Source organism: Ixodes scapularis, unplaced genomic scaffold (genome assembly GCF_016920785.2).
Source record: "Ixodes scapularis isolate PalLabHiFi unplaced genomic scaffold, ASM1692078v2 PGA_scaffold2__306_contigs__length_199485367, whole genome shotgun sequence".
Classification (NCBI taxonomy): domain Eukaryota; kingdom Metazoa; phylum Arthropoda; class Arachnida; order Ixodida; family Ixodidae; genus Ixodes; species Ixodes scapularis.
In genome coordinates, this window is record NW_024609857.1 from 118084579 (window position 1) to 118110550 (window position 25972).

Genomic DNA, 25972 nt, shown 5'->3' on the forward strand with positions numbered 1-25972 from the left:
GAAATGGATAACATACATGTTGCGATTTCAGAAACGATCGTAGCGCGTACTTTTTCTTTAAAACTTAATTAGCCAGCAATATAGCCGTTAATATCCATTCTGTATCCATTCCAAGCCCTTCCGATTTTCTTGTTCCAACGCCTCCTTCACTTCCCGTTTCAATTTATCGGTTGCCTTTTCGTGTTCACATTCCCTGCTGTTTTTGTTCCTTTACATATTTCATTTCCGTAGCGTGTAATGGACGAGGCCAAGGCACCTGCTGTCTGGTTCACAGAGCACGAAAAGTCAATACTGACCCTACTTGTAATCACATACAAAAAAATCATCGAATGCAAAGAAAAACGACAAATCGTCGTTAAAAAAAAAAAAAAAAAAAAAAAAAGAAAAGACAATTTGGATTCGACTTTGCAACGAGTATAACTGCAACTACGGTCTATGTCGGCGGGACGCGATGAGCGTCGTCACCGTCCTGACTGTGTGGCAGACAATCAACTGGGAGACATGCACCAGGTCTCCCGTTACCGTCTGGAAGGTGCCGGCGCCGTAAAAGCGAAGGGCGACTAGCATCTAGAGCAGGGGGGTGAGCGGCAGTCCTCGGTTGTCGCCGCTTTGCTGGAGAGGCAGCCGCGTCAGGAGTTCCCTCACCGTCGCCTTCGTAAAGCGATATCTCGCGAGGAACTGGCGGTCACTGTACAGCTCCATCGGGTTCAGGCGGTCCGATAGATTCCGCCGCGGCACCGACGGACCGAGCGGGTACGTAACGCCGAACACAAGGTCACACGCACGAGTAGCGAACTCAAAAGACGCGATCCTGCGAGCGGCGTCGCTCCGGTAACCCGGGTAACCCGCCATCTTTTGCGATGAAGGGAGGCTCGACGTGTTTGAGGCGAGTTGAAGGGCGGCGCCACCACTCACTTGAAATTTTTGGAGAAAAGTTCGAGTGAAGTGCGAGGCGAGGGAGCGTTTCGAGGAAAGGGGGATTTACGAAACATAATTACACCCACTCAAGGGCGTTGGAAGTTAAGTTAGAGTGAAAAGGGATCTATGAATTCGTGAGTTAGTTCATTAGATCTAATGCATGGCATCAATAAGAGTGTTTCAACAGTAAAACATAACACAGAAACCAACATACGTGGCGTAAAATTTATTTTATAAACAATTAGAAATGGTTGAAAGAGAGGACATGTAGAAGAGTGGCATAGCAAAATAAAAAAAAAGAAATAGTGGGGTGGACGTTGAGTTTGGGCTGATCTGAACCAAGATTAGCGCCGCGATGAATTGATAAACGACGACGACAAAGTCAGTCATTTCAAGGCTATTTTGGTTAGCAGAGAAGGATAGAGCCTACTTTTGTTTCAGCCTATAACTATTCGAGACAACACGATAATTATGATCTAATTAGGCAGCGTCAGGGCCTACTCGTAGACTTCCGTGGGACGAAGCGGAACGCAAAAGTTGGATATGCTTCTCTCTTTTTCTTGGCTTGCATTGATCGATCAGAATCATCCAATTAGCGTAAAATTCGCTCATTAATGTAACGTTGTTTTAGAACGCAGCTTCTAGGCCTCCGTTTCCAGGTCATACGGCGTCGGCGTCGACGTAACCGCGCGTCGCATTCTGGAATGTTTCCCAAAATGACGTCACACGTGACGTCACATCTGTCGGAAGGTGTGACGTCACGAGGGTGAAATTTTTCAGCTAATTTGGCGGTAAAAGTTTTCGCTAACTTTGACGGAAAATGTTTTCGCTAAATTCAGCGGGAAAAATGTAACCCGCGTGACTTCACGTGACATCACACTTAAAATTTTACGTGACGTGTCATGTGGCGTCACACGTCAATTCAGCGGAAAATCGCTCCGCTAACTTTAGCGGGAAATTTAACGAAAATTTTCCGTTAAGTGGGATGGGAGCAAAAGAGTAGGATGGGAGCGTACGGAGGGGGAGCAGCTGCATACCCTCCCCGTCGTACCCTCCCCTGCTCCTCCTCAAGGGCTGCGCTCCAATTTGTACAGAGAATTGTAAACGTCTAATTTTTTAACGAGTCTTTATTAAGGGGTATCGGTGGCCGAGTGGGCTAGCACACACCAGATTGGGGTACGTGGAGAGAAAGTTCGCGCTGCAGAACCCAGTGATCCGTAGCTCGATCCCCGGCCCTGCCCGAAGAACACACTTCCGATGAAGTGAGTTCGGGGAGCATACTACGCTCCCTCCGGTAGACCGAGTGTGTAATCTCGATAGCAGTGTTCAAGGAGGAAAAATATTAGAAGAAACTAACGCTGCGTAAAATTAGTATTATTTCGATAGGAGTAATATTAGTTGCGCACTTGCTTTCTGTTCACAAGAAAGTAGTGCATCGTAGAAAAACAAGCAGCTAATCTAGTTTCCTGCCTTTGCCCCTTCGCGACGGCCAGCGACGGCCAGGGCCGGTTTTCTTGAAGCGATGGTAAATCCATTTTGGTGAACCACGGTGCCCAGGAAGGAAAAAGTACCTAGGTAACTGTAATAAACGACTGGATATAGAACAACGGTAATTATTTTTGATTGGGCAGTAAGATGCGCCATCTATCACTGAAACAAGCCAGTCATTTTGTGCATCCTCTTTTTCCCCTTGTTGTTATCAATCTAGTATGGTATTTTAAGTCAAAATATAGTAATGTTGTACTTGAAGACCAAATTAATTGCTTCAGATGATACGAATAAATTTTAGCTACTATGCTAGAGTTTGTAGGCGAATATTCGGAAATGTAAAAAACATTTTCTTCAATATGTTTCGCCATAAACAACGCATACCTTTCCCGTGTGCCTTCCAGTCTGGCAACGCTGATGCTGTAGTCTCGTTTTTGTTCCTTGCGACGCACGTTTCTGCGATTCCTGCTTATTTCAACTGTTTGCCCTCTCTTCCGTTTGCCCAACCGATCCACCGGTGACGAGAAGCTAAGCTTCTCGTCACCGTTGAATTGCTGGCCACCGGGGATATGTAGAAACCTCGAGGCTGTCGGCATACTGTCGGCGCACTGCGAACAAAAAAACAGTACAATGTCCCAGCTGTTCACCCGGAACGAAGACTTTATCGAGGATAACCCTCTTTCTCCACAAAGAAATCGCTGCTCACGAGTTGGCGTGCATAGTGTAACAAATGAAACGTGTTATAATATAAATATATACCAACACTCGTTCGCAAAACATTTTTTTACTCACCATAAAAACACTTGCAAGGCTTATGTACCAGTAGAGTAGATTGTTGGGCTAGTTGGTTTTGGAACTTGGAATACACTTTAGCGCTCAAAAATCAAGGACAAAGAGACGAGAAACAGAGAGCACAGTGCGCTACGAGTAGATCTTGTTTTTTTTAGTGCTAAAATGTATTCCAAGCTTATGTATCGTCATATTTCTTGGATCCCGGACTGCTGAAGAGTGATGCGTTTGCGGAATGCTGCCGTCGGTTAGTTTAGTAGTCAATCTGAACAACCGCTTTGCTTGACGTGCTAATAGGTTGATGGTGCGCCATTAATATAACAGCCGGATCGAAATGAATGTTCAGCAGAACCAAGCAGAACTATTAGCCCTTATTAAGCGACGTCGCGGCCATTTTGCTTGTAGGTACTGCTCCTCCCTCGGCGCCCCTGGGGTGCTATGTTGCACGTTTTGGACTCCCAGGAAACTTGGGAGAAGGAAGTGACGTCAACGACTAGAGCAAACGCAGATTGGATGTTGACAGATGAAAACAAAATCAACATCCAGCCTGCATTTGCTGCGTTGTTGACGTCACTTCCTTCTCCCTAGTCTCCTGGGAGTCCAAAACGTGCAACATAGCCCCCTGGGGTGCTATGTTGCGCTTTTTGGACTCCCAGGAGACTAGGGAGAAGCAAGTGACGTCAACGATACAGCAAACGCAGATTGGATGTTGACAGAAGAAAACAAAGTCAATATCCAATCTGCATTTGCTGCGTTGCTGACGTCACTTCCTTCTCCCCAGTCTCCTGGGAGTCCAAAATGCGCAACATAGCACCCCTGCTCTCCCAGTGACGTGACCTAGAATTCCCCCTTGTAGGGACAATAGTTAACTTTAACCCACGGTTCGCGTTCAAGAAAACGGGCTCAGGAGGCACCTGCAAGACTCCAGAAAGAATCTGAAGGTGGCAGGGAAGACGCGAAAGGCTTGCTTGAAATGGAACTCGCCCAAGCGGGGCAAGGTGCCTTCGAACCACCGTTCATTCCTCTGGAAACTCCACCGTTCTCGACTTATCACGGGTAGGCTGTCGGTCATGATAGCAGCTATGGTGAAGGCTTTGACCTGCAGCTGCTGATCGATGGCGCTCGAAATTCTTGCCTGTGCGTCGGCATCCAGCTCGCTCTGCCTCTTATCGTTGCGGGGGATGCGTTCACCGGGTAACTATTAGCGCCTAGATGTTTCGGTGGCGCCCTCTTATGGTTTCCCTCCGTGACGTCACGACTGGGATTTGCCTCACCGTGACGTCACCAGTTGTTATTCTGGCTACTTACCATATGGTGCAACGACGAGTTCGATGGTGTGTTTAAAAAGCACAGTAGAAGCTGGGAGCCATCGCAATCCGAAACTAACACCGTCAAAGTTGACAATCTGACAGTGCTCATATGCCTATGGTTTGACCAATCGTGGAAAGCTGACCACAGCGACGCTTTTGGCCGCGCACGTCGCTAATAGACGCTTTGCAGCAGCTGTGCATGGACGCCGCCATAACTGACCTTCAGTTTTTGTTTCCTCTTATTTCGTTTATTTCACTTCATCATTACCATAGCAGGTCAGGTTATTGCCACATTAGATTCAACTGTGTCCTTTTCTAAAGCGTCGGCCTTTGTAGAGGATTGTCAACTACTGTTTCAGTTGCTCGGCATCTCGGTAAGACAAGAGAAGGTCAGCAATGGCGGCTGTAATTTGGCGCGTGTGTAAAGCGTCTATACAACCGCTTTCGCAACCACTTTGCGAACGCGGATCCGCTTCTTGTGTGAATGAGCGGTAATACTGATCGCGTATAGCAGAACTGTAATTACTTACGTGTCGCAGAGCCAACCTCGTACCACTGTTCTACAACGATCATCCAGAGCATCCTGTACCGCCAACCATTGTTGTGGAAACGGCTGTAATATGGCGCGTGTGTAAAGCGTCTATACTCTGTTTCACCTTGTGTTATACCGCAGGAAAGGCTACAAGCGCGAGCTCCTTGCTCTAGGGCACATCTCAGCGGCACAAGCTCTTGTGCACCCAGGGCAGCTGCCAACGCTATGAGCTCGCGCTTCTAGCCATCGCTGCGGTACAACATAGGGTGAAACGGAGTATAGCCCTTAACAGCTCCGCTGTAAAAACGGTGAAGGCAATAATTATAAAAATGGTGGCGCGATGAAGTGGAATAGTGAAAAAAGTCAGCTTCGGCATAAGTCGGTTCCTGGTACTCAGGGAAAGCGTTTCTCGGCGATGCAGTGAAAGCTATCAGTGTACTTGAGCTAGCGCACCCTGGGCACCGATCAACGTTACCAAAACAACTCAGTTGGAAAACTGCCATAGAGCCAGCTCTGAAAAAGAGGCACCAATCCGTACTCGGAAACCGAGCTAAGTATGTACGTATGTATGTATTTATGCTGCGATTCCCTTAGAATTGGGCGTCTACTAAATAGACACGCAAAAAAAAAAAAAAAGCGGAGTGTATTCACTAGTTGAGCTTCAACAATGTACTGCCCACCAGGCTTCGAGTCTTCGCTTCGAGCACTGCACATACGTGTTCTCCTCGGTAAACCCGAGGGCTTGCTCGATGCGAGTGCTGAGGTCTGCTCCCGGTGCAAGTGCCGGACACTCAAGAAGCAAGTAGTTTATAGTTTCTTCCACTTGCCCACAAGCACTGCATAAGGTGTCGGTCACCTTGCTGTCGTACTTTTGTGGATACAGGCGGGTACGCAGGGCGTCTCCTCGGGCCTCAGCGAGGAGCCTTCTGCCCAGCGTATTACCCAGACATGTGCCTATCTCAAATACTCCATTCAAGATACTGTATCTTAAATATTTTTTGGAGTATCTTGGTATCTTGCAAATACCTTTCATGGAGAGTATTGAATACCCTATTTTAATTACAATTCTGAGAATCTTGTACTCGTTATCTTAAATACATTTTTGACATTCCGCCATTTTCCGAGTTTTTCAGTATGAATTGGGGTGGGCGTGGCACGGGCAAACGTGAACATTCTTTCGAGCAACCGAATCCTGTGGCTAGCTCCGGTTAGCTACGGTGACGTTAATTGAGCTCGTGAAAATGTCGCTTTTTTTGCCGACTGTGACTCATATTTCAGCCGTAAGTTCGTACAATGAAGGTTCCCCATCGTGGCAGTCATCACCAAGCGAGCAATCCTCCATGCAAAGAAACACCTCGTGCAGCGCCCAAAGAGAGGGTTTGAAATTGTTATGCGCCCCCGTAACGGATTGTACCTTAGCACCTGGAAACTCTACCAGCTCATCGATTACCTGGACAAGGCGGTCGGGGCTTCCGCGGAGGAGGTGGACGACGCTGGACGCCTGCAAGTGAACCACAAACAGAACACTCTGACGATTCACACCGAAGACGAGAAAACGGCTCAGGAGCTCGCCCAGATTCACCAGCACGTGCTCGGAGTACGAAGTTACCCATTGTACACGTATCTCACGGCGTCAGACAACTCAGTCAAGGGCGTCATCCACGAGGTAAAACCAGGATCCGCCGCAGAAGAGCTCACGAGGTGTACCCGGACGGAGGGTGCGTACACAGACCATCAGCACTCGCATGCTCGGCCAGTCTGGCTCGGCACTCATCACCTTCGCGGGCCGAAGACTCTCACGTCACGTGATCTACTTAGGCATACGCCAACGGCTCACCCCGTACCGACCACTTATGCTTCACCACTTGCATGAAAGGGGGGCACCATGCAGACATCTGCCCAACGCAGGGCACCGAGGCGTGCCCCCGCTGCACGACGCCCACTAAACCATGCCTGCGTCCCCAAGGTCCTGCTGTGCTGTAGGGACCACGCCAATGGAGAGAATATCTGCCAGTACCGATACACCGATCGTCGGCCGAGCCCGCGTGGAGCCGGCCGCAGGAGCCGCAACAGGTGCCGTGGCAGGACACCACCTAACCAGAAACCGCCAGCCAAGTTTGACAGATCCGAGAGTCGCGGCAAGAGCTGCACGTCACGTGGCCGCAGCTGCGGCAAGACGAGGAGCCGGAGCCGGACCGCCGAGCGAGAGTCAAGGACCGTAATATCAATTTTGGCCCGGGCACCCTTGGGGGCGTACCCGCCAACAGCGACCCCTAGTTCCGGGTTCACTTAGGATTTTCCGGTTTAGCCGGCTTCACCCGGCATGTGTCCTCCTCTTATTCCTACCTTCATGGTTTTGTAGTCCAGTAGCATCGTCTGCTATGCAATAACACGCACACGCTCCTCAGGGCGGGGACGCTTGATGGTGAACCAAAGTTAGCAGCTTGTTTTCTTAATCCTCAAAAATTATTACATTTTCCAAACTTTTCTCGCTTCTTATGAGAGGCATAAACTGTCTATAAGCGTTGAGCTTGGATTTTTAGACTCGACAAATGCTTGTGTGTTTTTGTTGCTTTGTAACACAGTAGTTTGCGTTATGTATGTCACGAATGACAGACGATGAGGCAGGAAAAAGAGGAACGAACTAAATATTTAATGGGGCGAACTTGTGCCAAAATTAAAGGTACAATAACTGGGCGTCGCGGGCGTCGATGTCGGCGTACCTTCAGGATCGAGCGCTGGCGAGACAGACTCCGGTCAGCCAAGCGGAAACCTTTTTGTACACGTGTGGGCTTCTGGAGCAATGTGCGTAGAAGGTTCGGCGCGTAGAGATTGCGAACCTGTAACATGCAATAGGGTTCTCGAATTCACCAGAACGAAACATTCACAAAAATATCAAAAATCTGCGTCCGTTAGAAGGCACCGAGCTCGGCCCGTCTGCGTGGTTGCCAAGCGCGCTGTCGGCTTGGCTAGGAGTGCACGCGGCATTATGTACACCGGTAGCAATGGACAAAAGTTCAAAAGTAATGCTTCTGCTTTTAATAACTAAAATAATTTTTTTAAGCTTGGCTTGTTTGTTTATTAAAGCTCTACGTAGCCTTAAAATATGATTTGTTACGCTGAACACCTTTTACCGTTCCTTAAATGACGGAATATTTTGCAAACTTATTTATTCCTCAATAAACCAAAATTCAAAACTTTTCTTCTAAAAAACAATATGCTTGTTTTAAGGAGTTTTTTTGCGATTTTTATTGAGTGCACATTTCTAGACTGGTCACCTTTATGCCTTTGTTTTCCGTTCGAATACTTTGTATTTTGTAATTTTTTATTGCCCATATTTGGGGGGAACAGAGAACCCTATTGAAAATTCCACCAAGATACGTAATTTGGGACACCGAGACTGCCAGTCAGCAGCCTTGGTGGAACGTGATGGACCATCAGACGTCATCTGATGGTCCATCAGATGACGCCTGACTGCCACTGCCAAGAGCATTTCATCAACAAGGGCAGCATTTATATAAGAGTAAAGCTATACGCACTCAAAAATATCGCCAAATGCCTCGATAAAACAAAATGTTCGAGAAAAACAAAAAGAAAAAAAGAAAGCAGGACCACCGCGGATCGAACCCGCGATCACTTGCGTACAAATCGGACACCTTAATTCCTATGCTAGGCCACTTTTTTTTTCTTTATTGAACACAAGTGGTAGCACAGAATGCGATGTCAAAATAAAAACACATCACCCAGGCGTGGGCCACTAAAATTCTTTCATATTTTTGATTGCAACAAACAGATTTGCCCAGTCGGGCGCAGCGGCTGCAGACCGACAGTACACAGATTGTACTTGGTTAACAACATCAATAAAGTGCCTATACACAGGTTTAATATGAGGGTCTGCATGCCGGAATTCCATACGAGTTTTCCAGGTGCTAAATAAACCGAGCACCATGAACATATCATAAGGAACCGCTTCGCACGCATCGACTGGTAGAAATCGAATCGTTTCTCTCGTGATACATAGGTCTTTTTTCAATGTTCCTTGGAGAACATCCCAAAAAAACAGCGCGTCCCAATAATCAATGAAGACGTGCTCAATAGTCTCGGGTTTTTTGCATAGCAAGCAATCGACAGACCATGGTACGAAAATTCCTTTTTCCTGGAACCAAGGCTTAACAGGCAATGTTTCACTATGTAGTTAAAAAAAAAAGGACTTAACGACAGGCGGGATACACATTTTCTTTACGCGGCAAAGAACATCTTGTCCAGGACACTGATTGTAAAGAGAACGATACATGGGTGCGGGGAAAAGTAACTCAACCAGGTAGCGGGCTAGCTTCTTTTTCGTGACAGTGCCCAGGTAGTCCATTGAAAAACGTGTTTGTAGAAACAGTGTGGCGTCCTTGACCTACTTCAGAAACCCAAAAAGACTTCGGGGCTCTGTGCAGTCACTTGTGACCAAGACACTGGTGAGGGAGTTTGCTAGTTTCATCTGGACTGTGGCACGGAGAAATGGGTGATTCTGGTCACGTAGAAACATAAAGCGCGATAAAAGTTGCCTCACAAAAAGATGCGTGAGCCCGAGCCCCCCAAACTTGACACGTCGAAAAAGGTTGTCTCTCCTCATTCTTTCCCAGCACGATTTCTAGACGAAAGTCGCAAAAACCCTGTAAAATATTTGAATGTTAGTTCTCCCGCAGGCAAGCACTGCAGCAAATACCATAGTTTCGCTGCCAGAAAGACATTACAAACAGTGGCTCGTGCAAATATTGAAAGATCACGATTGGCCCAGGAGTCCGTTTTTGCCTTTAAGTCTTGCGTCACCTCATTCCAGTATGGTGTGCTAACCCTGTAGTACTGCAAAGGGACTCCTAAATAAGTACATGGTGTACTACTCCAGCTAAAACCTGCAAATGAAAGTGGCTTCGAGGCCCAACTGCCATGCCAGAACCCGCAGCTTTTTTCCCAGTTTACAGCAGTGCCGGTCGCTTCACAGTACATTTTTGTAAGCTCTACAGCGTTGGTTACACTTTTCTTGTCCGTGCAAAAAACGGCAACGTCGTCAGCATACGCTGAAATTTTGATTTCCGCCGTGTTTAAAGTGTAACCTTGAATATTTTTACTGGCTAGCACTTTTAGGCAGTAAGGCTCTAAATATAAACAGAACAATAGCGGTGACAAGGGACACCCTTGTCGCACTGATGTTACCACCGGTATACTTTCAGATGCATTATTATTGACCACAAGCCTAGTAGCACATCCTTTGTATGTCATTTGTACCCCGTTTAAAATAATCTGCCCAACATTAACATGCGATAAAATCCTCTCAAGGACATCGTGTCGTACTCGATCAAAGGCTTTCTGAAAGTTGAGCTGAATCATAGCCGCTTGACCGTTCTCCTCTGAAGTTTCTAATATGCTTCTCGCGACGTGTATGTTTCTTCGTGTTGAGCGCCCTTTAATGCCGCAACTTTGATGCTCACCGATTAGACTACTAATAACACTTTGGAGTCTACGTGTGAGGACTTTCGCTAAAATTTTATAGTCAATGTTTGTTAAAGTGATCGGTCTGTTAGCCTGTGACACTGCGTCTTTTAATCGAGTCGTCTGACTTTGGAATTAAAATGGTGTGGCCATCAGCAAATGACCGCGGCAGTTGATGTTTTTCATATGACTCATGAAAAATGGAAAGCAGATAAGGACAGATATCTTTCTTGAACATTTGGTAAAACTCGGCGCAAATGCCATCAGGACCAGGTGTTTTCTGCCTTGCTAAGGAGTCAATTGCTTGCTCGACTTCCCCCATAGTTATATCTCCTTCGAGCCATATCTTTACACCTTCGTCTAGTTGAGGCATTAGCGATAAAAAATCATTTAGTTTGGAAAAGCCTTTAGGCGTGGGCCTTTTCCAAAAAGATGCTCATAATATTCAACAAAAGCACTCTCAATCACATGTTTATCACTGCTTGTTGCGCCCTTATAGTCTATTTCAAAAATTTCTTTGGTCAAAGCATACCTTTTTTCGTCAGCCAAAGCTCGCTTGGTAGGCTGCTCCCCCAAAAGAAACTTTTCTGACCGGGAGCGTACAACCGCCCCGCTATTCCTGTCCTGATAGATCTTGTTTAGTTCCGTCTTGATATACTGTATATCCTCAAAGCAAGTACCTGGGTTTTCACTCTCTACTTTATAGAAGTATTTCAGATCCTTTTGCAGTTGTGTTTCGCGGGCTCGAAGCTGAAACTGAATGTTGCTTGATCTTTCAATCGCGGCCAATTTAACCTCCTCCTTGAAGACCTCCCATGCTTCACTTCGACCGTTTTCTTTTTCATGCAGACTACTTAGAAGCTCGGTTACGGTGGCAACAAACTGTTCATCTTTTAGCAATATTCTGTTCATTTTCCAGAGCCTCCAATTGAACCTCGAATTTGTCTTTTCCTTCTTTCCAATTTTAATAGTTACAAGACAGTGATCAGTGAAAAAAACTGGTTGCACACGGTAGCCATGTGCTTGCTGTATAATGTCGACTGATACATAGATGCGATCTAATCGAGAATATGACGAAGCTTGAAAGTGTGTATATCGCAAATCATTCCTTGCCGCTTGCAAGGCGCCTACATCTTCGAGACCACACATGTCAGTAATATCTTTCAAAATGCTTACACTGCTATAACTATATCTCGTCCGCGAGGATGTATCGCGTTCGTCGCAAACGCAGTTGAAATCGCCTAATACAACCAGAACTTTATCGCATTCCACGTAACTGCGCAAGAATTGGAAAAACTGCTCTCTTTGTCGTACGTTGTTCGGAGCCTATACACAAATCACACGCCACTGTATGCCCGACAACGTGAGGTCACAAGAAATGAAACGACCCTGCTCATCAGACACCACCTGCAAATGTTCAAGGTTTACAAACTTCTTGAGAAAAAGAAAACATCCAGCCGAGAATCCCACGGCACGACTCACACACGCTTCATAGCGAAAAAGAAAAGGCCTCAAAGCGCTAGCAATGTCATTGTCTGCAGCCATTTTTTGTCTCTTGTATTGCGAGGAAATCTGGCTGCTCATCACATAGCAGACGTTGCAATTGGTACTGCTTCTTTGTCGAGTTCAACCCCCGAACGTTGAAGGTGGCGAAACTGATAGCCATTTTTATTTCATAGCAATACGGACCGCATTATTACCGGTAACCAATATTATACACCACAAAGATTACACCTGCAAAACTGAAAATCCTCAACTGGCTTACTTGCTTGCCTTCATAGACACGACACAGGAGTTGCAGCCGCCTACAGTTCACCGTCCCTCCTTCGGCGCTTGATCGTCCGTCGGCGTTCATGACAGTGCCCGGTATCGGCCCCTCTTGGCCATCACCGCCTGCCACCGTTCATGCATTCTCCATTGAAGCGTCGTCAGTTGTCCGTCGCCCTCGGTTGGCCGCTGCTCCAGAGGTCTTTTGGAAGAGCCTTCCAGGGCTTCCATGGCGTCGGCCGAGTCATGCTGATCGTCTTCTTTGGATGCCTCGGATGTTGGGGGGGGGGGGGGGGGCAGGGGGCGTCTTGGTCCCCTTGCTAAGGTTCCTGAGACGGCAGCCGACCAGCTGACTCATCGCCTGATGGGCCAGCAGCGTCAACCTCGGTAGTTGGCGGCTTTGCCGCGGACGGCGTCGCAGGGAGGGGGGTAGGGGCGTCTGCGGTGGTGTTGGCCCGTCCCTGGGATTCGAGATTCCCGGGGGTTCTACCCGCAGCCTCTTCGGCCTCCGCCTGGTCCATCAGAAGGTCGGCCTTTTCGTCGTCCATCGCGGCATTCACCACGTCAGCGTATGTCTTCATGCACTCCTGTCTGGTGTGCCCGTAGCGTCGGCAGCCTTCGCACCGGGGAACACGACACTCCTTACGAATATGGCCGGTCCTTCGGCACCGCAAACAAAGCGGTGCCCTCCCTGGGGCGATGACCAGCGCACTGCATCCAGACAATCGGAGTTGATGCGGTAGCTGTTCGGTGGTGACGCCGTCCTTTAGCGTTAACCTCACCGCCCTCGTGGTCGACTGCACCCCTTCAAACACGCCAGGTCTCTCTTACTATCTCTTCGACCTTGCCATACTGCTCCAGGGCTTTCTTCACGTTGTCATCGAGTATATAAAAGGGTATCCAGTGCAACTTGAGCCGCACTTCCGCCTTGTCCGGATCGATAACAAGGCACCGCCTGCCCTTGACCTCGAAAGCCTGAGCATCCACCAACCTTTGTTTGGCCGTGGGTGACTTGAGGGTGACCATCCACACGGGGTTCATTTGGTACGAACCACATGCTGCGATGTCTCCTAGGACTCCGGCATGCTCCAGTCCGTCCTTGAAGTCCTCGATACGGTAGGGCCGTGCGCCGATGTCGGCATGAAGAAAAACGGAGTTCAGGGCATATACGCCTGTCGGCAGCGTAGGCAGGATGATACGATAAGCGGCCTCGTCCCTTCGTTCAGCAGTGATACAACGGATATCAGTAGCCGTTAAAACTGCTCTTACGGAGCTCATGACGATGCGTCCTTCCACTTCGGAAGCTGAAAGACGAATCTCCTATGCTATGCCACCGCTTAGGAAACTCGATTTGACCATTCGTTTTATACGAGATGCTTCGGCTGAAAATGCAGTTAAGCCTTCAGCATGTTATGCAAAGCACTGGTACATCACTCGCCGTACTTCAGTTCTACTCACTTGCCATGTAGAGTACTTTCGCGTCGTAGAACGATCCTTTTGTTCGCGCGTCTCCGGCCCAGTAGACCTGGGGACCTATGTTGGACTTTCGAGAAACTAGAAACAGAAGTGACGTAGCGGCAGCAGGAGCGTAACCAAGCAACGGCGCGCACCGCGAAACCGCCCTCTTTGACGCCGTGACGACATGGCAAGATTGGCGTCTGTCACTCACTTGAGAGGCGTCAAGAGCCAACCGCCGAAGAGCGGAAGTAGCTACGCTGTCCCCCTGCCGTACCTACGCTTTCCCGGCGGTACCTATCTGGAGCCTTGTCCCTACGCAAGCGTCCGTTTCTCCGGCAACCGGAAAGGCATTTTCTGCTTTTAGCCAAGCGATGGCAGCCAATCCCTTACGGCGGCGACCTTCACATCGGCTCTTTTTTAAAGAAACTTGTCAGACTAAAAAAATACACGGGTTCTATTGAAATGAACAACTGATTTTGTAGCGGTTCCAAAAAATATTAGATGAAGTAAACTCGCATAAAAGGTTAGAAGAACATGCGGGATGCAAATGAGCGCCTAGTTCAAATCACTGTCACTGATGACGGCTCAAGAAACGGGAGGATGTGGCCTGTCATGCTCGCTCTTCTTGCGTCGTGATTGGTTCCTCGGCGTTCTCATCGGCTAATGCGGCTATCTCATTGGCTGCGGAGCGATAATAAAAGGTTCCAGTCTTGCAGTACCCTGCGTTTCTTAAATTGTCAGTGACTATGGTTCAAACAACATGGACGACGAGAGCAGGCAACGTGTGTCCGCGGCCCAGAGGGAGGAACTCGATACATTTATGTTCGAGAACCCCTCTCTGGTACGCGGTGCAACTGAGCTCAGCCCGGCCCTGTCCAGAGACGACAAAGTTCGTCTCTGGACCGAGCTAACCTCCCGGCTCAACTACCTCGGGCCTCCGAGGAAGGAGCCGGAAGCTTGGAAACGTTATTGGGCCGTGCGGGTGTCGAAGGCGCGGACGCGGGCAGCCGAGCTGGCGAAACAGGCGAGGTAATTTGCGTCGTCTACTCATAGTGTGGACCAAGCTATTGAATTACTTCCTTTACTCGCAGGCAAACTGGGGGAGGAGGCGGCCGGGTGCGCTCACTGGCGTCATCATACGCACGTATTTTGACGCTGGTGGGCGAGGACTCGGCCCTGGGCGCTCCTGGGTTTTCCGTCCCCGCTTTTGAGGACGAGGCCGAGGTGAGTGCACGCTTGAACCTAACATACTATTGCACATGTAGCTGTTCAATCCCAATGGAGAATATCCGTGCAGGGTTTTCTTATCAGTGAGCTAAGATGTATACCGCAGTGAAATGTGATAAATATGAATGCAGGGGCGGATGCAGAAATTTCCTGAGGGGGGGGGGGGGGGGGGTCAGGTGTTGGTCAGCGTAACATATGTTTAGGAACCCCCTCCCCCTCTCCCTTGTTTAATGCCCTAAATTTTACACATGCAGAAATCAAGAGGGGGGTCAGGACATCCGACCCCCCCTCTAAATCCGCCCCTGTGAATGTGAATATATGCATTAAAGGTTCTGGCACTTTTTATAATTCAGCGAATCGGAGGGCGGATTAATTCATCCACGTAAAGGCAAAATCTAAAACAAAAGCACTTACGACAAAAAACACTATATTTATTGCAGTAATACTGGAGTTTCTAAGGCCAAAACATCTGTAGTTTTTGTGTAGTCCTTTTTCTTCTTGCTTTTGTGGTTGTTGGAACCCTCAGTTGTATTGTGTGTACGCTGTCGTAAGATTCAATTTCTGTATCACAGAGGTACATTTTCACAAAAACAGGGGAAGTGCAACCTTTTGAGCTGCCACTAGACATATTTGGGGAGTCAATCCTAGACATGAATGGCACTACCTCTGAAACAGTGTAATTTTGTTTCCCCTGAGTGGAATGCAGCCTCAACAAACCCACCCTCAATATCTAGAAAATGCAGACAAGTCCTGTGTGCTGACTAGGACTTACAAATTCCCTTCTAGGGGAGACCCACAGGCGCCCAGGCAGGTCATGGGCAGCATGCAGCCGAGCCGGTGCCCTCCACCTCGCGGGGTGAGACCTCTCATGAAGACAACTAGGATTGTCTGATATGACAGAAGCATTCTTTGTTTCCTGGCAGATGTCAGGCCACCTGCAAGGCCCCGGGTGCGGCCCACGGCGCCTCGTGCCACCCCCCGAATGTCGAGGCAGGAGCGGCACGACGAGGCTGCCATGCAGGCAGTCGCCAACCAGACTCGGCAGGTGCAGCAGAACGAGACGAGGGACGCGCGGGACGTGGAGTTCCAAGGCCAGGTATTGGCTCAAACATAGAACTCCGTAACATGACTAAATAGGTATGAGTTTAATAAAGATGCCACTGTGAAAGTGGGACTGCAGCAGAGGGCAATGGAGATCTACAAAAGCATAATGCAAACCGAACTGTGACATATGCAAGGTTTTCACGCCCTCTGGGTGTCTAGAAATATGTTGTTGCTGCGCATTAAATGCCCCGTCTTTCCAGCTCCTGCGTTCAATCGATACCCTCAGCCACCACATGGAGGCTGTTGCGGAGTCGAACCAGGAGCAAGCTCGCGCCACACAAGCGGTGGCCCTGGAACTCCAAAACACGACCCGCGTGCTCGTCGAGGTCGTTCTGCTGCTGACTGCCGAGAGAAGTCGAGCCCTGCGAAGCCAAGACCTGCCGAGCCCTGCCCAGCCACCCCTCCAGCCCAGCCAAGTCCAGCCCCGCCCCGCCGAGCCCCGCCCCGCTGAGCCCCGCCCCGCCGAGCCCAGCCCCGCCGAGCCCAGCCCCGCCGAGCCCAGCCCCGCCGAGCCCAGCCCCACCGAGCCCAGCCCCACCGGGCCCAGCCGAGACCAGCACCGCTGAGTCCAGCCACACATAATTTAGTTTTATGGATGATTATTTTATGTTCCAAGTTGGTATTCATTTTTTCGTTTTTTGTTTTGTTCTCCAGGCGGAGACAAGAAATATGTTCTTTTGTGCCACTGGTATGTGGTGCGTGTTAATGGACAAGTTCCTACGCACACTGGGCTCGCCATACAGTGAATAATACTATGAGTGAGCCACTGCTTAAAGGAAGGCTGATGTTCTGCTGTCTAAACATCTTTACAACAATGTTGACATTACGGGAAAGTCCGTCCATGCTTTTCAGTTCATATTTTGTTTACAAAGAACTGTGCCTTCTGTATTTGTTTATTGGAGTCACTATAACCAGTGAAGCAAGTTAGTAATATGCTCTTGGCAACAGGCATGACAGATATATGCTAAAACTAACCATTCCTCATGTTTGTAGGACAGCAATATGTAGTGTGTGCTTTTTCATCAAAGGTGCCAAGTGGCTTGTGCCATAGGAATTTTATACTTGTAGTTTTCTTCCGCCTGAAACTAGCCTCTGGGTTTGCGATTTTTCTTATATCGCAATAAAGTGGAGATTTGGGCCGGTTGGTTCATGGCAAACAAAAAAGCGCTGAAAAAAACAGGGATGAGAGTGCGCCTTGTCCTGTTTCCCTTCGTCTGTGTCCCTGTTTTTTGTTTGTTTGTTTTCTTATATCATTGTTGATCTCAACATGCCTCAGCTATGGAATCTGTCATGCTTCCATGTGTGACAAAACACAAACGAAATGATAGTGTGGTGAATTAAGTCAAGTGTGAAATAATGTCTGTGATATATCCTTGATAATGAGAAAGAATTTATACGGTGTTTCTAGTCCATGCTCAATTTCACTTTTAAAAAAGCATTGCAACCTGTGTTTTCAAATGTGTGACAAAACACAAACGAAATGGCACTGTGCTGAATTAAGTGAAGTGTGAAATAATGTCTGTGATATATCCTTGATAATGACAAAGAATGTATACGGTGTTTACTAGTCCATGCTCAATTTTACTTTAAAGAAAGCATTGCAACCTGTGTTTTCAAACATGTTTATTTTTCACGTTACGGCATTGTTATAAAAAAAAAGAAAGCACTTTCAAAAACAAACTACTTGTTGTCTTCTTTATACATTCAAGTTGGCACGAATCTAATCTGCGATTATCGAGTAATACACCTGGCTCTGTGGTAGCCATGATAGATTGTAAAATGGAGCAGGGCAATAGAAGTGTAGAGAAAATGAGTCGATGTCCAAACCCGATACAAACAATATATTGTAAAAAAAAAAAAGAAAATAGGTCTCACCAGTAGCCTCATTGAGTTCTCAGTCTCTTGCAAAGGCTAGCTTCATAACCCTACAAAATGTTCTGCTATTGTCCAAAAAATGTGTGCACCCTGCTTACAAATGAAAAAAAAAAAGGCTCTATCAACATAACTGTGATGCACCGAAAAGCTTTTCGGAGGCAGTACTAAATGTCCGTAAAGGTAGCATGGTGGTTGTGCGACGAACTGCAAGGCGGAGTTGACACTGTGGAGCTTATGGACGGCCATGACTGTGGAACAACAAGTGCAGTACATACTGCCACGGGGAGGGCTTCTCTGGTGGCGAGGGCGTCAGTTGAGGCGAGGACGACGAAGGGTTCGCTGTCGCCGGTGGCGTCCCTGGTGTGCGGGAGTACCACCGTGGCGAGGACGATGAGGGGCTCCCTGCCGCCGACGGTGTCCCTGATGGGCAGGACTTCCGTTGTGGCGACGGACTCCTTGGCGCTGGTGGTGTCCCTGGTGGGCGGGACTGCCACCGTGGCTTGCGTGGGGCTCCGGAGCGGCACGGCTGTGGCAGGTTTGGAACTGGGCAACAAGGCACTGCCTCAGAGCCCTCCCCCTGTCCGAGAGGCTGACCCGAGGGTGGGCAGGAGCCGGCCTCTCGTCATCCGCCGCTGACCCCTCCGAGCTCGACTCAGAACCGTCCGAGCTCGGCCCAGACTCCAACCCTGGCTCGTCAGGGTCAGAGTCTGGCTCCGGTTCTGGCTCATTCGATGAAAGGCAGATATTGTGGAGCACTGCACACGCCGATATAATGACGGTGGCTGTTGTGGGATGATAAAACAGAGCCCGGTGCCCTTGCAGACACCGGAATCTGCTCTTCAACAGCCCAATGCAGCGCTCCACAACGGACCTCATCGAAGAATGTGCCTTATTAAACCGGCCGCATGCGGTGGAGGTCGCGTGGAATCCAGGGACAGGGGTGATGAGCCAAGGCTCCAAGGCATAGCCGCTGTCATCTGCACATTCAGAGAAGGAAATGTATGATATTAATGCTGTTCTCTTTAATAGAATACTTCAACGAAATTTGAAATGTACCCGTCATGTTCAGAAATAGGCTGAACATGATCCACAATACCCGTAAATGACAAGCATACATTTCTCTTTTGAGCCTTATGGCTATATTTTTCATTATAAACAGGCCAGACTGGCAAGCGCTCGGAGAGCAGCCACCAGAGAGCACGTCACATCCGGTGCAATTGTGATGTAGTTTCTCTTGGGATGAGCAAAGCTGCGGCGAGGCAGACATCGTCAGGATGCCCTAGCTGTTCAAGCAACAAAAGCGGTCGAAGCATGCCAGCGATCAGGCCACCGCAACAAACCCCAAAGCTGCTTTTGTGTAATTTTGAGTGACACATTAATATTCTATAATCTTGGTACACACAAAAGAGAGTCCCGTTGAGTGTGGAGTTGCTCCCTCCCCTTGTCTGTTCTGCTGGCCGTTGAGCTGTCAAGATGACGTCAGGTTCAAAGCATGTATGGTTCTAAGCGAGACAGTTATCGGTCACTACCTGTCAAGGTTCCTAGACATCTAGAAGGTGCTCTTTCCTAATCGCCTAATTTTTTTTAATGCCTTTTTGTCTCTTTTTTAACAAGATATTGGCGTGTCCGATGTGATACTGCTCTTCTGAACACGTATAGACCAAAGAATAAGCACCGAAATTTTGTTGTAGTATCCCTTTAAAATTGTTGACAACTAAGCAAAGAAAGGCGCATGTTTGCAACCTTTCCCCCAGTACTTGACAGCTGCGTCAGAGTGTTTCCAAGGAGACGTGTCACAGGTATGGCCAGAGCGCAGGCCAGTTATCTATGTTCGCAACAGTATGTGTGATATTGTAGCTTATAAGTGGTGCAGAGCCATCATGTACAGTACCAACAACTGGAGTATGCTTACCGAGCAGAAACCTGCCATCGTCTACCAGCCGGCCTTGCTCGAAGTTGCTCCGGAGCCACGAGTAGCGCCACACGAAGGAGTCGTGCACCGACCCAGGATACCGTGGGTCGATGCTCATGACCCGGCAGTCGGCGTCACACACCCGCAATAGAGAGACATGTGTCGACATTATTTCAACTGAATCCACAAACAGTTCATTGCACTCATAGTCATGGGGCCCTGTCAAACACGATTTACATGCTGACCAACACACCACCATAAATTACGTGGTTTACAAACTTAAAACATTAAAACAACGCAAAAAACGACGGACTGGATGAAGGAGGATATAGACAGAGCGCTGAGCGCAAAAAAACAAAAAGAAACAACAAAAACAACGACGGACTGCATGAAGAAGGACACAGACAGAGCGCTGTCTGTGTTACAAAGATTAAAATTATATGATAAATAGCCACTACCTTTGATCCACGCAATAGTTTAGGCAAATTTGCTTTTTTCTTCAAAGGAGAGTTTACACTTTATCATGCAGGACACGAACTATTGCTTAAAAGCTTAACACGACATGAAAACAACCCTCCCTCCGTCCGTCGAACAAAAGCTTGTGCGGAGGATGAACGAGCACTAACAACCCATAACTTTAATTTATAAAATGGCATATCCACACCGCATTAGCGTTACGCTCTTTTTCAAACCCATTCAGAACGGGCATTGACCTATAGCTAAAAGCGCGAGCTAGCTGCTTTGGATAAAGCCCCGGCGGCTGCACGAGCGCTCGTGCAGCGAGTGCTCCAGTCAGGCCGTTCGCGCTCGCACAGTCTTCTTAGTTAGTTCATGCTAAAGTGAGACGTAGTATATATGTGATCGTACTTACCACCATCACGTTGAGAGTGTAGTATTGCTTGCGGCACCAATACGCCGCCTTCGTGACGGTGGGGTCGTTCTCTGACGGGGCGACGATGGCAATCATCGTCCCGTCGACGCAACCGATGACGCCGGGTATCCTGCCGAGCCGTTGGAAGCCCCTCTCGACGTCGTCGCTCTCGCCGGTTGTCTGGGGAAAGTCGATCCAGCCGCGCCGGATCCCCAGACACTGCACAATAGCGAGGGACACAGCCCGCACAACGATGCTGACTGTAGACTGATCCCTCGCTATGTGCTCGTCGCTCGCCACCATGCCCTGAAAACTCCCCGTGGCGTAAAAGCGAAGTGCGCACAACACTTGCTGTTCCACAGTCATCACAGTCCACGAACGTCGCAGCCTCCTCAACTCAGGCTCCTCGCGCAGTTCGTCGCACAACCAACGGACCACATTCTTGGTGAGACGGTACTGCCTCCGAAAAGATTCCTCCGGTAATTCGAAGGCATCGCGGTGCTGCCGGTAAAGCCTCTCCGGAGAAAAAAAAAGTTCCACGATAGGAAAGCTGTCGCTCTGCCTCCGAGACGCCGTCGACGCCGTGTTTCCCATTGCGAAGAGGCGAAGAGAACGACGACAGACTCGTTCCCTTTTTAGACGAAACACCGAGGAAACGATACGTCAAAATGATGTCACTTCCGGTGATGGCGGTTCGCCGTCTCCGCCCACATTTTCGTAGGGAACTTTCGTCATTCGAGCCTCAACCAATCAGACGCGATGTCGTCACTTCCGTTTCTTTTAGGAGAAACGAAATATTTGTCCAACATAGGTCCCCTGGTACACCTTGTCTTCTTCAACTACACCGCTAAAGTCTCTTACATCGTCGGAACTCACAACAGGCTGGGTATTGTCGAGTAGAAATTCTACTAAAACATAAGACATTGTAGAGCCCGGGCAGGATCGACAGGTTGGAGCAAGCGGGCAAACAAAACGAGTCGAAAGCGATCGTTCATGAAAGCTCGGCGAAGCCTCTATGGGCGAAGCGAAGTCAGCGAAGTGGCGTGTTCGGCGGGCTCCTGATCAAGGTTGTCGGTCGGCTGCGTGTCATATCTCTAACATCAGCGGTTTTATGGGCTCACGTCCCGAAATCGTTTTCTTGTGCATAGATTATTTTTCGTATTCATAGATTTGACGAAATAGTGGTATCTGAACGAACTTTACGTCATTTGACCGTACGTCTGTCTGCACGTCAAAGCTTTTTGACGTACAGTCAGAGACTTTTCGATGTACAGTCAGAATCGCCATAAAGACATCTTGATGGCATTTCGCGGCGGCCGACTGCCACCAGGAAACCATCAGAAAGCCGACAAGTGGAGTCTGACTGGAGTTTGACTGTCGGACAGAGTAACTTGTTGGCCAATCAGACATGCTTGACGTACAGTCAGGCACAGTCAGCGGTCCACTAGAAAACATTGACTGACAAACAGGGTTACATTGATGGGTTTTTCCTTCGGGAAAGAGATATTTATTGAAATATATTTTTAACCATACTTGTCTCCTTTCTACTACAAAAAAACATGTTTCTTATTACGTTAGTGCGTTCCTTAAAATAAAATGTGAACACCAGGTTTCTAAGTTTTTGTTTAACACACCAGTACCTTCAAAAACACTCGCAAATTTAGGACAAAACGTATTTAGTGATTTTGAAGAATATATTCACTTACTAAAATATATTTATTTTATACCTCTTTCTCAAACCTTTTCGAAAAAAAAAATAGTTAATTATTTTAACCACACATTTCATACCTAACCCACCTAACCCAGAAAAAAAATTAAAGTGAACATTTTTGGGATAAGGCACTAACAAAAACTTTGAAATACGAACAACGAAGTACGCGGCTTTAGGTACATGCTGGGCAACGCAGAGGCACTATTGTCGGCGACAGGTTACGAATTCAAGGGAAGCTTTTCTCACCCCTTTCCACTTAAGCAGAACGGAGGGTGCGGAGGAGTTCGCTTTCTCACCAGCGTACTATCTGCTGAAGTGGAAAGACGTGGGAGGAGCTCCCCTTAAAGGGGCCCTGCATTCATATTTAGGCGTCCACCTTTTTTGCGATTTCCACGTCTCATGGGGTTCGGGCAAGCCAGCGGGCATAGAGAGAGCAACTAAATATCACTGCGTCATATTTTAACCGGACGACACCGAAACCTCCTCCACCGACGAGGGCGACCCGCGTTACCGAAAGCGCGCGATATGTGACGTCTTTGGTCCTGGGCTTACTACTGGTCAGAGCCGCTAAGAGCTTCATTTTAGTCGAAATACAAGATATAAGTGGCGCAAACCGTTTCAATTATTTATAAAAGTAGTTTTTGTTCACTATTTTAGATCAGAAAAGAAACGAATGCAGTTTATAAAATACGGAAACAAAATATGACTCGTCGACATACCCGCCACCAAGCGGTGGAAAAGGCGGCGCATACTAGAAAAAAGTAGTGGGATCACGCGCCGACACGGAAAGGTCCCGGATGTACGCGGCGGCGCTGCGGTCGTATCGGCTGGAGGATCCGACTGGCTCCGAGCGTTCCGAAGGCCTTCGGCGAGCAGCTTTGGCTTGCGGTTTGGCCCTTTGGGGCTATGGCAGCGAGAGGTGGCTCCTGTTCTGAACTGATCTTTACCCCGTGTTTGCTCTCGTTTGTGGCCAATGAAGTGTCATGCTGAATTAGAGTTTAATCGCACAGCAAATGCAATGAGAGCCGCTCTGGCTGCCAGCTGCATACAGCCTATCCAGAGCATGCTTTAGTGGCGCCCTCTCGCGCCGCTCAGCTCACTACCCCTATTCCTGTTCACGGCCACTCAAGCAACCAAGGACGTCACGAAGGATGGTATTTTTTGCTTCTATTTGTAATTTTAATTTGCCTATAACTTTTAAAATAAAGCGGAATTCGATAAAAGAAAAGTTTCATTACCTTACTACGTTCAGTGCGATCAGGTCTGGTGCAAATTTAAAAGCAGTAAAAAGTCCTTGCAGGGTCCCTTTAAACTCTTAACTTCAATTGCGGAGTGGAGAGAGGTGCTACGCGGGTGTGCACATCGGAGTGGGCGCGCATCATCGCCAGACCCTTTCCACCTCATAATTGTTTTTCAGTTCCGGTAGTTGCCCCTAGGTTGCACAGGGTGTATCGTAGGCAACGCGCTCCACTTTCAGCATCTACTTGTATCTTGATCTTGAAGAACAGGATCAAATCGACCTTTACAATGCACTTTAACACATTATAAAATGGTGTCACGACTGGCAGATGTTATTAAATTTATATAAAACTGTATACCTATAACCATAACCAACAAAAAGCAAACAAAATCGTTTTCCTATCACATAAACATAAACCCCTGGAGAAAGTCACAGAGTACAAGCACTTTGGTATACATATAAGCCATGACCTCCACTGGGACTTACACATAGACTTTATAACTAAAAAAATCGCTGAACAAACTTAATTTAAAAAAAAAAAAAACCTTAAAAAGTGTATAAACTGAGACGAAATTATTAGCCTACAAAACACTAGTCCGCCCCATGCTTGAGTATACGCCAACGTCGTCTGGCTCCCATACACGGCCTCTGGTGTTAGCAAGTTGGAAATAATACAAAGAATGGCTGGAAGCAGGGCTGAACAGTATCGCGATGCAAATGTATCGCAATAGTATTTCAGAAATACATTTCGTATCTGTGTGTCTTTATTGCGATACATTTTTTTCATCAGTATCTGTATTCCTGTATCGAAATACATTTCGAATGCTTCTTTGTATCGCGATACAATGAGGACGAAATACATTTCGTTACATTTCTTGAGAAATACCCCCCCCCCCCTCCCCCCAACCGTCGAAAACAAAATACAGATCCAAACAGTTTTTTTTTTTTTGTTACTTCTGAGGGCATTAGAGTTAAGGAGATGCTGGGGCATTGTTACTATGCTGACCAAGGTTCCTTCCGATTCTCCAAACTATTTCTCTATGCGTCCTCTTCTCTCTTCTGAGAAGTGTTGCGCAATCGGAGAGTCCAACCAGGTGGGGAACCAGGAGTGGAGTCAGAGTATCTTCTGCCGCAGGTCCCTAGGTAGGGACTTCATGAGTCATTGTTTCCTGGCATCCAATGCCCGCTGCTCTCTCTCTTGCCTTAGCGTACACTGTACAACCAGTCGGCAAAGCTGAGTCGCAGTCCGTTACATCACGAGCCTGGCAGTGGTTGACTTGGAATAGTAGGATGACTCAGGCAGTGAAGTTCAACAGATACCCGAATGCGTCTGCACCGGTAATATTGCACGGCTCAAGGCATCAGTCAACGTGAACGTGACCCGCTGCTCTGGTGATCCGATACCCAGGACGAAGGCCAGTCGTGGCCTCCCTGTGCCGACCCAGACTTTTCGTACACCTGCGACTCGTCTCAAGCGTGATGTTTCTCAGAGAGCTCGCACCTGTGCCGGCAATATCAGGTCGCAATCCACGAGGTCTTTGTTTGGATGATGGTAGGCGAAACTTGAGAACAACAATCCATGCGTCGGTGGCGGAGGGTTTGCAGCAGTGTTGCGGAGTTGCCACTCCGGAGTTGGAATGATTCCGGAATCATTCCGCATTTTCGCGACCCTGGAACGGAATGGGAATGGAATGGCGGTAACGATGAGGAAATGGAATGGGAATGGAATTAGATGACTTTAGCCCAGAATGGAATGGGAATGGGATGGGCCCGGTTCTTTATTATTTTTTTATTATTTTTTTTTTCTTGTGTGTGTGTGTGGGGGGGCGGGGGGGGGGGGTTACGGTTAAGTTCAGCTAAACGAAGCCAGTCAGCGAGTCAGTTGCTCAGAAAACAAATGCGCGGGAAACTGCCAGCAATACAAAAAACAAGCGTCAGAGCAAAGACCAGAAAGGGGGGGGGGGGGGGGGGGGCGGTGGCGCAGACACGAGAGCGAAACAAGAAACCAAGCACCAAGCAAAAGAAACGAAGGAAGCGGCAAAGAAAGAAGCCGCCATGCACGGCTCCTCCATCGTGCTTCTTGTATTTTTTTTTTTTTTTTTTTTTTTTGCGACGGCATGGGGATTGCACGCGCACAGACTGAGATCTGGGAGCGGGGGGCGACTCATAACTCCCACAGCTCTGATAACTCGTTGACTCGCACGCCGACGCAGAAAGATGATCAGTTATTGATTCCTTGTTGTTCGAGGAGCGTTGTTTAGCAGGTGGCCAACCCTGCTGTCTTCCAAG

General features: G+C 48.1%; 1 protein-coding gene and 1 long non-coding RNA gene across 2 annotated transcripts; one reads left to right on the forward strand and one right to left on the reverse strand.

The window, feature by feature from the left end:
• Positions 1-15795: 15795 nt before the first annotated feature.
• On the forward strand, positions 15796-16305 carry LOC121836390. The gene is made up of 3 exons (XR_006077911.1): positions 15796-15826; positions 15894-16066; positions 16275-16305. It is a non-coding gene; the product is annotated as an uncharacterized LOC121836390 (long non-coding RNA).
• Positions 16306-18070: 1765 nt separating this feature from the next.
• Positions 18071-18838, reverse strand: LOC120842339. The gene has a single exon (XM_040213401.3). The coding sequence runs from the start codon at positions 18823-18825 to the stop codon at positions 18259-18261; it is 567 nt and encodes a 188-aa protein (XP_040069335.2). The 5' UTR covers positions 18826-18838; the 3' UTR covers positions 18071-18258.
• Positions 18839-25972: the final 7134 nt, after the last annotated feature.